General features: G+C 43.0%; 1 protein-coding gene across 1 annotated transcript in view; it reads left to right on the top strand.

Annotated features, from left to right (window-relative positions):
* The first annotated feature begins 7,660 nt into the window (after positions 1–7,660).
* Positions 7,661–12,970, top strand: part of LOC119953615 (protein-lysine 6-oxidase-like) — a 53,300-nt gene continuing 47,990 nt past the window's right edge. Inside the window, exons 1-2 of the mRNA XM_038778059.1 lie at positions 7,661–8,195; positions 12,700–12,808. Coding sequence (XP_038633987.1) covers positions 7,679–8,195; positions 12,700–12,808 — 626 coding nt within the window. The 5' untranslated portion in view covers positions 7,661–7,678. The remainder of the gene's footprint in view (positions 8,196–12,699; positions 12,809–12,970) is intronic.

The following is a 12,970-nucleotide window of genomic DNA, read 5'->3' as shown; positions in this document are numbered from 1 at the left end:
GGCCCAATCAGGGAACCCCTTTCTGTGCATATAACAGGGAGTGTCAGATCCTTGGCACTCCTGGCGTAGACAGCAGACCGAATGGTCATGGTTGTTCAGCTGTTGGGTTGTAAATAAAAGTAATTCTGGTGACGGGACTTCTGCCTCCATGGACTTATTACAGAATGATTAGTGCATCAATGCCGGGCAAGTTGATTTGGGAAAGGATGCTGCTCTGGAACTAACTTTCTTACTACATAACTTGGAACATTCTGCGAAGGGACAGCTGGTGGTACCTGTCCACTAATTTGAGGTGTCTGCTGTAGATTGTCCAAATTCCCAAAGAATATAGAAACAGGCGGTCCACTACTGCCCCATAAACCACTTAGTATTAGATTTGAGATCCTGGACTTCAAGTACTCTTTTCCTGAAGGCTGAATTGGCACAATGAATCTCATTGTCTGCCTGCCTTCGTCAAGGGGAGGCTTTCAAAATCGGAAAATGATCGACATTTTTCAGGATCTCGCCATTGATTTTAATCATCACTCAGTGTTGATTAAAATCTGTAATAGTGTTGCCTCTAAGGCTGACAGCTCTGAGAGGCAGGCTATTGTCTTCAGTTTGATGGTGGTTCAGGTGGTGTCCTCAATTTGCTGCCGCTGGAAAAATGCTACCCAAGGATCCAGCCGTCGGTCAGAAGGAATCGGTGCTCTATTCCAGTCCTGGAACAGGACTTCTTTCCTGCTTGACAGACTCAGGCCATGGTTTCAAAATCTTGACCAAATTGCATGATTTACTTGGGAATTTGAGGAAGTGTGACATGAAGTACTGTAAGCCAAACCTTTTCTCATAAATCTGAAAGGGAGGAACCAATGAATATTCATTGGAGAAGTTACTTGTTCGAGGTGCTCAGCACTTTATGTTGGGAACACTATTTACATTGTTTACATCAGTTATCTGGATTCAGAAACTTAATACAAAATGGTTACATTTACAGATAATACTAAATTATGAGGGGAAATAGATTTGTAGAAGTTATGAGTTGCAGAATGAGTTAGATAAAATACATACTAAGGCAGAGCAATTTTAGATGTAACTTAAAGGAGAAATTATAAAGCATTGTGCAAAGGAGGATAAATGGGAAACGCATGTATAGTACTTCATAAATAGTGTTGAATTGATTAAGGATGAAGCTGAGAAGAGTGAATACATTCAACACTCTACAAGTCTAGTCAGTCCAATCAACAAAAGATGCTGAACGACATAACAAAAATAATGGACAACAAAAGAGAAGTTGTGGTCAAACTGTATTTTGCATTGGATAAATCACACTTTTGATCATTGCATCCTGTTCTAATCACCAAGATGCAAGAGAGATATTTCAGAACTGAGAAGCTGATTCCTAGTGTCAAAGTTCTCAGGTCTATGGAGAGAAACCGAAAAAGAGGTTTTTGAAAGATGATCTTGCAGAGGTGAAGGCAATTAATAAAGAATAAGCACAGTTTCAATGTCAAGTAGTGAGATTAGGCCAAGAGTGATGTCAGAGGACCTTATCCTTTATATAAAGAAGGAAATACATTCATGTATGGATTAAAATTACGGAATAGTGGAGGAAGTGGAATTTCTTAAGAATTGATTGGATTAATCGGGGGCTTTGGAATCTTCTGGTTGGGTGAAGTAAGATGCACCAAATGGCCTTCCAGCAATTATTTTGTGTGCTTGTGATGTTTACTGTTAGCAACAGCAACTGTGAGATATTTGTTCTGTGCCTTGATCCTATTATAAAAGGTACATGATGGAGTAATGGCTGTTCCTTTGATTTCCAACATCATCTAATAACCATGCCAGCTGCCAACTCAATGTCAGTCCAATTAATATTCCTATTTTCTTAAGGCCAATTGAAATTGTCTATTGAAAATTGTCTCATAGTAGAGTTCATTTGCATACTTTGACTTTGGGCTAAGGAAGGGGTAGGCAATAGCACTGATTACCAGGTTACTTAAAATCTCACAGGTAGGCTGCAAAAGAAAAGATTGGCAATACATAAAATGCCAGGTCTACTGAAGGTCACATGTGAAATGGAGCTGGCTGTGAATAGTTCCAGGCTGTATTATTAGTACCTGTTCTATCACAGGCATTGTATGCTAAAAGGACTAAAATTATACAGTCTACAAATGTGCCATGTTCAATCTCTGCTCTATCCTTAGTTCGTTGATCCCTATCACAGCATTAGGAGAGCTACAAATTGTCAAGGTTTTCCTGGGTTAGAGAAGGAAGGATTTCCAAGGTTTCCACTCCTGATGGTTATGGAGTGAGCCTTGTTGGAATGTTATCTGAAATCAGGATTCACCTGGACTGTAATACCCCTCCATGGTCAAATACTCCTGTGACACTTACTGGTTGGCCCGTATGCGATAAATAGCCATTTGAATGAGCCTGCTGGTTACGGAGGCAGCACAGTGTCTAACACTGCTGCCTCACAGCACAGCACCAGGGTCCCAGGTTCAATTCCGGCCTTTGGTCACAGTAAGTGTGGAGTTTGTATGTTCTCACTATGTCTGCTTGGGTTTCCTCTGGGTGCTCTGGTTTCCTCCCACAGAACAAAGATGTGCAGGTTATGTGGTTTAGCCATGCTAAATTCCCCTTCGTGCCTAGGGATGTGCAGATCAGGTTATAGGGTTATGGAGATAGGAGAGAGTGGGAATGGGTGCATCTTAGGGTCAGTGCAGGCACGATGGGCTGACTGGCCTCCTTCTGCTCTGTAGAGATTCTATGGTACTCAGAGAACTGTATCCCAATGAGGGAGTTAATATCTGTGATAAGGAAAGCAAGAGGATTCTAGTACAGGAGCAGGGGTGCCTTGCTGCAATTATACAGGGCCTTGGTGAGGCCACACGTGGACTATTGTGTGCAGTTTTGGCCCCCTTATCTGAGGAAGGCTGTTCTAGCTATAGAGGGAGTGCAGCAAAGGTTTACCAGACTGATTCTTGGGATGGCAGGACTGATGTAAAAGGAGAGATTGAATGGTTCATTTTGTATTCGCTATAAAATTCTAACATGACTAAACAGGGTAGATGCAGGAAAGATGTTCCCGATGGTAACTATGTCCGGAATCAGGGGGCACATTCTGAGGATATGGCATAGACCATTTAGGACAGAGATGGGCGAAATAGCGCCCTCGATAGCTCAACTGGTAGAGTAGAGGACTGTAAAGATGAGGAAAACTTTCTTAACCCAGAGTGGTGAGCCTATGGAATTTGTTACCACAGGAGATAGTTGAATCCAAAACATTGTATGGTTTCAAGAAGCAGTTGGATATAGCACTTAGGGCGAAGGGGATCAAAGGATATGGGGGAAAGCGGGATTAGCCTATTGAATTGGATGATCAACCATGATCATTACGAATGGTAGAGCGTGCTTGAAGGACCGAATGTTTCTATGTTTCTAAAACTGGAAGAAAAAGAAATGGACTGAAATTCAAGGAATTCCAAAGTTTTAGAGACACCCAATTATTTTCAGCCTGGAAGACACCGCTTGTGCCTGACTGCTGGCCAAAGTTTCCCAAGAAAATAGAATGAATAAAATTAATTGCAAAATGTAAACCTAATATAGTATTACTTCAACCTCTCAATTTAAATTAAACTTCACAACCAGTCCCAAAGGTTCTCTGCTTCTCCCGAGAATGTATTGGATTGTGCTCAGGTGCAATGCCATGGGTTGTGGGCAATTTCTGCTATCTTTGAAGGTCATGTTAAATTAGAACAATTTGAACGGTTGGTTTTTTGCTTCAGTGGTGCAAGGCCTGACTCGGTAACACTCAGTGGGAAACATGAGTCTACTGTGTGAGGGAATTACACCTTTGTATGACCAGTCCAGTTGTGGCATTGCTGAACATGACTTTCAAGCAAGCACTGGACGGAATTGTGGTCATCAGCACACAGTGAGTAAGTAATATAGATCTAGAATACCAGATATGAGAAGCATTTGCTTCTGTTGGGGACAAAAGATTGAACAGGGAGAATCAAACTGATTTGTCTTGATACCATAAGGGGTATTCACTGTTAACAGTTTTGTTTATTTTGTATTAAAGTTCATTGAGTCAAAAGTTTATTCGGTTGGACTGGATGGTGCTATGTCTATACTCTTCCACCTCTTGTTCCATATTCCTGGAAAGAATTGAGCCAAGACAAACACAACCATTGAATAGCAGCCAAATCGAATTGTTCCAGTTAACTGCGTCTTCAATATCAAATATTAGACAGGGGCCTTTCTCCTTGTGGTCCGAGCCATTTGAATTAATTATTTGTTTTCCCCATCTAGAATCTGCATTGATTGCTGGTCAAGAAATTCTGGACTATGCTTCCTATTAACATTAATGAAGAAATAACATCAGGATGTATCTCAATAAACGAAAACTGCAAACTTTTCAAAGTTTGATGCCACTGAATTTAGCTTTACAACAATATGAATCCTCATGCCTTCGGAAAGCATTACTTTTTGCTGGAGGTATGTTTCCACGGGTATCAGTAGCTCTCGGTTACTTTGCAACCACATGTCAGCACAGCTGCACCCAAATCTGTTCTCATTTGATGTCCACACATACCAGCAAGTGTATTACAACTGAAATTAATTGCTGATGAAAGCAACCTCTAATTGTGTTTCCCTCAGTTGAGCGGCAAGGGAATTCTGGAGCAGTTTCTTTTTCTATACGGCATACATATTTGCCATTTGATGTGAAATAATTTGGAAATGTTTTAGTTTATTACAATTGCTCTTTACCAAGACTGTCCATTTTCACAAGGGGTTGGCTGTAGCAGTATCAGTAGTCCCTGGACTATCTCCCACAGTGTTCATAGTCCTTGGATTTAGTCTGAGGGAAGGCGTTTGCTATCACTATCCATAATCCGCTCCCCTTCTCTCAACCAGTTTTGAAAAATATTTCCTCAATGCTTTTCTTCAGTCTTCATGTTTTACTTCCTTTAAATGGCGGGGATGCAAAGCTGGTATTCTAACCTTCCATTTCCCTCCTGCTTTTCCATTCTCCTGCTCCACCCTTTTTATTATCACATTTATCTTGCAGATTTGAAGAGCAGGGGACACCCCACAGCCACTGCCCACTGGGTGAAGACAGCTAGTGAAGCGACTCGAGTCGACTGTTCAAACCCAAACGAAAAACGTAGGTGAAGGAAAGGGGGCCACCATAGGCCCCAGAGCCTCAGGCTAGATTCAGGCTTTGGACAGGTCAAGTACTCTGGTTCAGGCTGGCGCCTTTGCAGGCCGACTCAAACTATTCCACGCTGCGTGAACCACATTTTTGTCTGACACTTGTCCCTCAGCCTTAATACCACAATCCACCAGATCAGGGTAAGCAACTAAAATAAAAATAATATGCTGCAACTGCTGGAAATCTGAAATAAAAACAGAAAATGCTGGAGAAACTCAAACCCAAACTCCACTGCTGCCAAATGACCTTCTGAGTTTCTCCAGCATTTTTTGTTTTTCCAACCAATAGACCATCCTGTTTAATTTGTCAACTCCAATGTGCTACCACCCTAAGCAGCAATAACCTTCTAGTCACCAAAGGGCTGCTTCCGTTTTACACTCACCCGCTGAGGTTGGTGTAGTAATTTGGAGGTTTAAGTCTGGTTCAGATCATAGGAATGAATTAATGAAAGTTTTTTTTTCTTTTCATAATCGTCTGATGACCTGACGGCAGAGGAAAAATAAAATTCTATCAAATTTCAGTTAGTCCAGTGATTAATTAATTCAAACATGGTTGGGTTTTAAATAGGGGGCTGGTTTAGCTCAGTGGGCTAGACAACTGGTTTGTAATGCAGAACAAGGCCAGCGTGGGTTCAATTCTGGTGCCAGCTGAGAATTCTGAATTCTCCCTCTGTGTACCCAAACAGGCGCCGGAATGTGGCGACTAGGTGCTTTTCACAGTAACTTAATTGCAGTGTTAATTCAAGCCTACCGGTGACAATAAAAAAAAGATTATTATTATAAATCGTTCGTTTGATTGACTTAATAACTACATATGAGGTAGCTTTTCTCATTTAAAAGAAGCATTAACTATCTCAGCTCACGAGTGAACTTGTTTTCTCTCAAGATTGCTTCCAGAATTATCGGGTACATTAAATTAATCAGGCCCGAAACAGCAATATATTGCAATACACAAAAAGAACTCAATGCCTGTAAATAACGACACCTCTTAATTCTGTGACACGCGAGCCCACTGGTGCAGATGAAGGAAGCCTTTTTAAGACCTTCATCTGGCTGTTGGCAAGACACAAATGCTCATCATTCACTTCTTCTCGTTTCCAATCTTTCTCGCTGCAACACTCCCTCATAATAAATACTGCACCAGAGGCTCCGCGCCTCCTATCGTCATGCGAGCTAAATCCAGACATTTTTCGTAAATACACAGGTTGAATTGATAACTAATTTTAAACAGAGAAAAGATACCCTATACTGGGAGCCGTAGATTTTGTATTACACATACGGGGGGGGGGGGGGGGTGCACAATTCAGGAGCAGAGAGCTTGAGACAGTCTGCAGGGGGGGGGGGGGGGGGGGAGGAAGGCTGAAGGGGAAATTAACAGACATTTCAGCGATTTCATCTGCTCCACGCGCCTTTGGAAACAATTTTTTTTTCTCGCCCAGAAAAAAAAGAAGCTTCATTTACTAAATTCCCGGGCGAATGGGAAGAACTGTGTCATCCCCGCCACTGGAGAATAATGTGATCAGCAGGAAATCCAGGGCTGGCGCTGGGCCGGGCGCAGAAAGAATGCGGATCAATTAACCCGTCAAGTGACAAATAAAACAATAAACATTTACAAATAATGTCTGATATTGAGAATAGCTTTTAAGTAAACCAACATTGCATGGGATATCTATAGCCCGAATTGATCTTTGCTCATGGAAAACCCATGGGACCGCCAGAAGGGATGTGCGGATTTATAATGACAGGAATGTTAGAGCAGGTAACATGTTTTAAAAAATATATGAATTCATGAGATGTGGCCCTCACTGGCTAGGCCAGCATTTATTGCCCATCCCTAGTTGCCCTTCAACAGCTACAGTCCCTGAGGTGTAGGTACATCCAGAGTGCTGCTAGGGAGGGGAATCCAGGATTTTGACCCAGCCACAGTGAAGGAAGGAATTCTGCTTTAAAGAATAGCTGTGAATGATGAATGGCGGCCTAATTGTTGTAATATTCTGAGAGCAAGGTATTGCTGAGCAATGCCACCGTCCAGGTTAAAAGGAGCTACCTTGGGCGGTCAGGGAGGATTTCTGCATAACAGCCGTCACACAAAGCCTAGCCCTGATTTTACACTGTTGGAATTTTTTCTAACGAGACTCAAAGCTGGACCAACCACGTGGGAAACGATTTGCCGCGATTTTACACAGAACATTAACCTGAGTGCTGAGTTGACATGAAGATGCACTGTCTCGTTTTCGCCAAGTGGGCGATAGCTGCTAATCTAAAGTACTTCTGTGTTTAAAGGGTTAAAATATCTGAGCGCATCAGCCATGAGGAAACTTGAGGCAAGATACACAAACTTTTTTTGAAAAATCTCTCTGCCCTCGCCTCCGCTCTGAAAGGTGCAGGCGGCAGGAGAGTGGCTCCAACTCGGAGATCAGTAACTTCTGTGATTTTTTTTTAATTTTCAAGAAAGTTGTCTAACAGCGAAACAGAAATGAGAGGGTTCCTCACTGTTTGTCTGTATCTCCTTTCGACCGGGGGGACGAGTGATGTGGATGGGCAGGAGGAACCGAATGGGCAGTGGAGGCAGAAGATCCGATGGGAGAATAACGGGCAGGTGTACAGCTTGTTGAACAGCGGGACAGCTTACCGGCCGGCAGCCCACCGCAGCGGCGCGCAGCAGCAGAGTGTGTACCTGAGCAGTGATGGGGAGAGGCGCTCCTCAGCCCAGCTCCGTCCCCGCGGGAGGACAGTGGCAGCCCGGCAGCCGCTCGCCCTGGCTGTCAATTTCACCCGGGGGACTCCCCGGGCTGCCAGCCCCCTGCCCGAGGGCAACCCGGGCGCCCGGGGGTCCCCCGCCGGCAGCTCGGCTGAAATGCAAGGGGACGACCCGCGGAATCCCTTCAAGAATCGGAACAGCGTGTTTTACAATGTCTACTCCTCATCCTCACGCTCATCCCGGCCCGTGGTCGGCAGGAGAATTGGCCTTGGGAACAGGTACTTCCAAAGCGGTAAGCCTACCTCGTGCTGATCGGGTGCGGAATGTGCTTTTGGTGGTGGAGGGGTTGTGGTTTGTGTTAAAGAACACTTTGGGTAAGAGGTGAACAAGATCAATATCCCCCCCGTCCCCCAGAATTTTCCCCATCTATACCTCTGGGCAACCTTTTATCACTTCAATGAATCTCGTCGATACGTATCCCGCTCACCAATCCGAACTTGAATGGACAGGGACATTTGGGCAGGAAATCCATCAGGTCCACTTATACCTGATTAGCAATCAAGCGAGGGAGTTCTGGCTTTGTCCCTTCCACCTCTGCTGGGAACAGCTCCCTCAGCACCCATCGGGAATTAAACCTTTCCTGGGTCTCTATAGTTTGGGCATCACACCAGAACACATGTGGACCTGAGTATCTGAGCCAATAGGCAGTGGCGTTATACTGTTCTAAGACGAGCACTTATTGTTTTGTGAAATACAACGTGTTAGGAAATATTCAGTCGTTTCCATGCAATGTAAACTGATCTCCAACTCGCTCTTGTAAGCAATTACATTTTTGCACAGGTTGACTAATTCAATGATGATATTACTGCTACAGTATAACAGTGACTTGGCTTAAATATGGCTAGGTAGATGGTATATATGAGAGACAGGAAGGGAAGGGGAGGGGGCTGCAGAGTGGCAGTATGGATTAATGATGGTACTAAAGAGAGAGATGTTCCAGAGGGGTCAAGGACAGACTTTCTCTAGTTACTCTTTGTAGAGGAATGAAGTTCCTCTTCGTTCACCTGAAGAAGGAGCAGTGCTCCGAAAGCTAGTGTTTGAAACAAACCTGCTGGACTTTAACCTGGTGTTGTAAGACTTCATACTGTGCTCACCCCAGTCCAACGCCGGCATCTCCACATCATTGATATAGTATATGGACCACAAACTAGTGGAAAGGATGTAGAGAAACAGATCTGCCAAGAGCTTACAGGGAGCTGCAAAAAGAGCAATTATAATGGGAGACTTCAATTATCCACATATAAACTGGGATAGGAATAGCACAGACGGGCAAGACTTTGAGAGATGTGTTTAAGATAATTTTATGCAGCAGTGTGTTTCTGGTCCAATGAGAGGACAGGCACTGTTGGACCTGCTTCTGGGAATGAGTTGGCTCAAGTAGATGGAATATCAGTGGGAGAGTATTTAGGGGACTGTGACTATTGTATCATAAGGTTTATGTTGGCCATGGAAAAGGACAAGGAGTAATCCATAGCAGGGATAATTAGTTGGGGGAAAGCCAACTTCAATGTGATGAGAATGCATGAGTCGAGTGAGTTGGAATCAAATATTGGCAGAACAAATGGTGGCTGAGCAAAGAAAGAAGTATTGCAGGCTGTGTCAAGGTATACCCCCTCAAAGGAGAAAGGTAGGGCAAAATATTCCAGAGCACCCTGGACGATGGAGGTAGAGGATGTCAGGTAGAAAATGCAACAGAGAATCAGACTGAATATAGAAGAATCAGAGGGACAGTGCAAAAACTAATGAGAAGCAAGGAGAGAACATGAAAACAGACTGGCAGTTGACATAAAAGGGAATCCCAAAGTCCTCTGTAAGCATATAAATAATAAAAGTGTGGTAAAAGAAAAATTGGAGTCGATTCAGGATAGAAAAAAGGGGATATGTGCGCGGAGACAGGAAAAATAGTGGAGGTATTAAAGGAGTGTGTTGCGTCTGTCTTTACAAAGGAAGAAGATGCTACCCAGGCTAGGTGAGAGATTAGGTAACTGGCTGAAGAAAGTACAATTGAGAAGGAGGAGGTGATCGAAAGGCTATCCTTACTTAAAATAGTTAAGGGATTGGCACTGGATGAGATGCATCCAGTGGTACTGAGGGAAGTGAGTGAAAATTGCAGAGGTATTAGTGATAATCTTTCAGTCTTCCTTAGTCACTGGGATGGTGCCAGAAGACTGGAGAATAAAGTCACACCCTTGTTCAAAAAGGGGTGCAAGGACAAAGCTACCAACTACAGACTAGTCAGTTTGACTTAGGTGGTAGGGAAACTTCTGGAAACTATAGCATGGAACAAAATCAATAGTCACTTAGACCAGTGCAGGATAATTAAGGAAAGCCACCATGGATTGATTAAGGGAAAATCATGTTTAACTGACTTTTTGGAGTTTTAATGAAATAACAGAAGGTTGATGAGGGCAACGTTGCGGATGTGGTGCACACGGATTTTCAAAGTGCATTTGATACAGTGCCACACATTATACTTATGAACAAAGTTCTAATCATGGAATAAAAGGGAAAGTAGGCACTTGAATAAGAAATTGGCTGCATGACAGGAAGCAGAATTGTTGTTTTTCAGAATGGAATGTCTGTAGTGGAGTTCCCCAGAGGTCAGTATTGGGACCCTTGCTCTTCCTGATTACCGAGACTGGTGCTCAGAGCATGGTTTTAAAATTTGCAGATGATATGAAAATTTGAAAAGTTGTCAACTGTGATGAGGATAGTCATGAACTTCAAAAGGACATGGACATGTTTGTGGATTGAACAGACAAGTGGCAGATGAAGCTCAATGCAGGTAACGGGTGGCACAGTGGTTAGCACTGTTGCCTCTCAGCTCCAGGTTCCCAAGTTCGATTCCCGGCTTGGGTCACTGTCTGTGTGGTGTTAGCACGTTCTTCCCATGTCTTCCCCAGGGTTTCCTCTGGGTGCTCTGGTTTCCTTCCACAGTCCAAAAGTGTGCAGGTTAGTTGGATTGGCCATGCTAAATTGCCCTTAGTGTCCAGGAAAGCTGAGGTGGGGTTACTGGGTTACGAGGGTAGGCTGAAGGTGTGGGCTTAAGTAGGGTGCTCTTTCCAAGGGCCGATGCAGACTCGATGGGCCCAATGGCCTCCTTCTGCACTTTAAATTCTATGATTCTATGATACGTGCAAGGTGATTTATTTTGTCAGGAAGAATGTGGAGAGACAGTATAAAATAAAGGAAGAAACTCTAAAGGAGGTACAGGAACTGAGGGACATTGGTTCATATGTACAGAAGTTATTGAAGATGACAGGGCTTTAAAAAAGAAATAACGGGAAGTGGGCATTGCTGGTTAGGTCAGCATTTATTGCCCATCTCTAGTTGCCCTTTAGAAGGTGGTGGTGAGCTGTACCTTAAACCGCTGTAGTCTCTGAGGTGTAGGTATACCTGCAGAGAGAGCAGTTAATAAAGGATATGATATCTTAGGCTTTATTAATAGGGAAATTGAGTACAAGAGTGACAAAGTCATATTGAATGTGTATAAGACACTAGAAGGCTGAGAGAAGACTTGATTTAGGTATTCAAGATGCTGGAGTGTGTGGACAAGATAAATAACGAGACACTGTTACCATTCAAGACAGAGGGGACAGATTCAAAATAATGGTCAAAAGGAGTAGAAGTGATGTGAGGAGAAACATTTCTGGAATGAACTTGCTGAGAGAGTAGAGGAGGCAGGTTTGATCGAGGTATTCAAAAGTGAATTGGATTGCTATCTGAAATTGCCGGATATTACACAAGCAGTCAAACAATTTAGGGGCAATGTAAGGTTCACGAGAGATAACGGGAGAAATGGAAAAGGGTGGCAGTGTTTTCATGTGAGCAGATAATTATTGAGTACAATCAGCTCCACCACTGACAACCCCAGCTCGGCTAACATAGTATATTATAGTAATCTGAACAAATTGTAGTAATAAAACACAAAAGGAGGCATTTCACAACCAGTGAATTTGCCAATTTGCATAAAACAAGATCACTCCAGCAACAGAAAAAAATGAATGACAAATTAATCTATTTTGTTTTGGTTCTGTTGGGTTGAGAGGAATATGGACCAGGAGGATCAAAGAACTCCCTAATCACCTTCAAACAACACCCTGGGTTAGGTGGATAATGTCCCACATCGGAAGCTTTTTATTTATTTTGGGTTTTATAACAATCGCTTTTGCAGTATAACAGTAATAGTGTTGGGCCAGAAAATCAATTGTTTCTCAGTGGTGTATTTGGCAGTTGATCAACTGAAAACTGACAGAGAGACTGGGCACCAAAATTATAATTCTTGGCCAGTTATCAATTTCCCCATTCATCTCAATGTCCCATGATACAGATGTATTAGCTGTTAAGACTTTGACAAATTTTAAAGATCGACAGAACCAAACTTCTGAAGTTGAGCCATACTGCCTGTGTCCTACCCCTCTTCTATCCTGCATCCTTTTTTGGATTGGAATTGGATACCAAGATAGTATCCCTACACCCCTAAACATCTGTTGGCAAATGGGAGGCACAGGAAATTTTTATTTTTGTTCATAGTTTGACTGAGAAATGGTAACTCACATTAGCTATTGATCTTGCCCCTTTCTGTAGCTGTGTTCTGTAGCTACAAGTTCCAGCTGTCTGTGAGATTTATAAAATCTCAAGACAATCCCAATAGCTTAGATAATGTATTTTGTACTCCAGCTATCTCATGTTACAGCTGATTATTAAACCTTAATATGCTTACATTTCTTTTTCAGGGCTTCCTGACTTGATACCAGATCCATATTACATTCAAGCTTCCATGTATATCCAAAGGATGCACATGTATGCATTGAGGTGTGCAGCTGAGGAGAACTGTCTCTCAAGGTATAACCCATGAATTATGGTAATGAACCAATAGATCGAGAGATCAAAATGACAACTAGACACTTCGGATATAGCTCTCATTCAGCTTTAATAGGGCAGCACGGTAGCACAGTGATTAGCACAGTTGCTTCACAGCGCCAGGGTCCCTGATTCGATTTGCGG

The sequence above is a fragment of the Scyliorhinus canicula genome, chromosome 18 (assembly GCF_902713615.1).
Source record: "Scyliorhinus canicula chromosome 18, sScyCan1.1, whole genome shotgun sequence".
NCBI lineage: Eukaryota > Metazoa > Chordata > Chondrichthyes > Carcharhiniformes > Scyliorhinidae > Scyliorhinus > Scyliorhinus canicula.
Note: the sequence above shows the minus strand (reverse complement) of the source record. Positions and strands in the feature narration are given on the sequence as shown.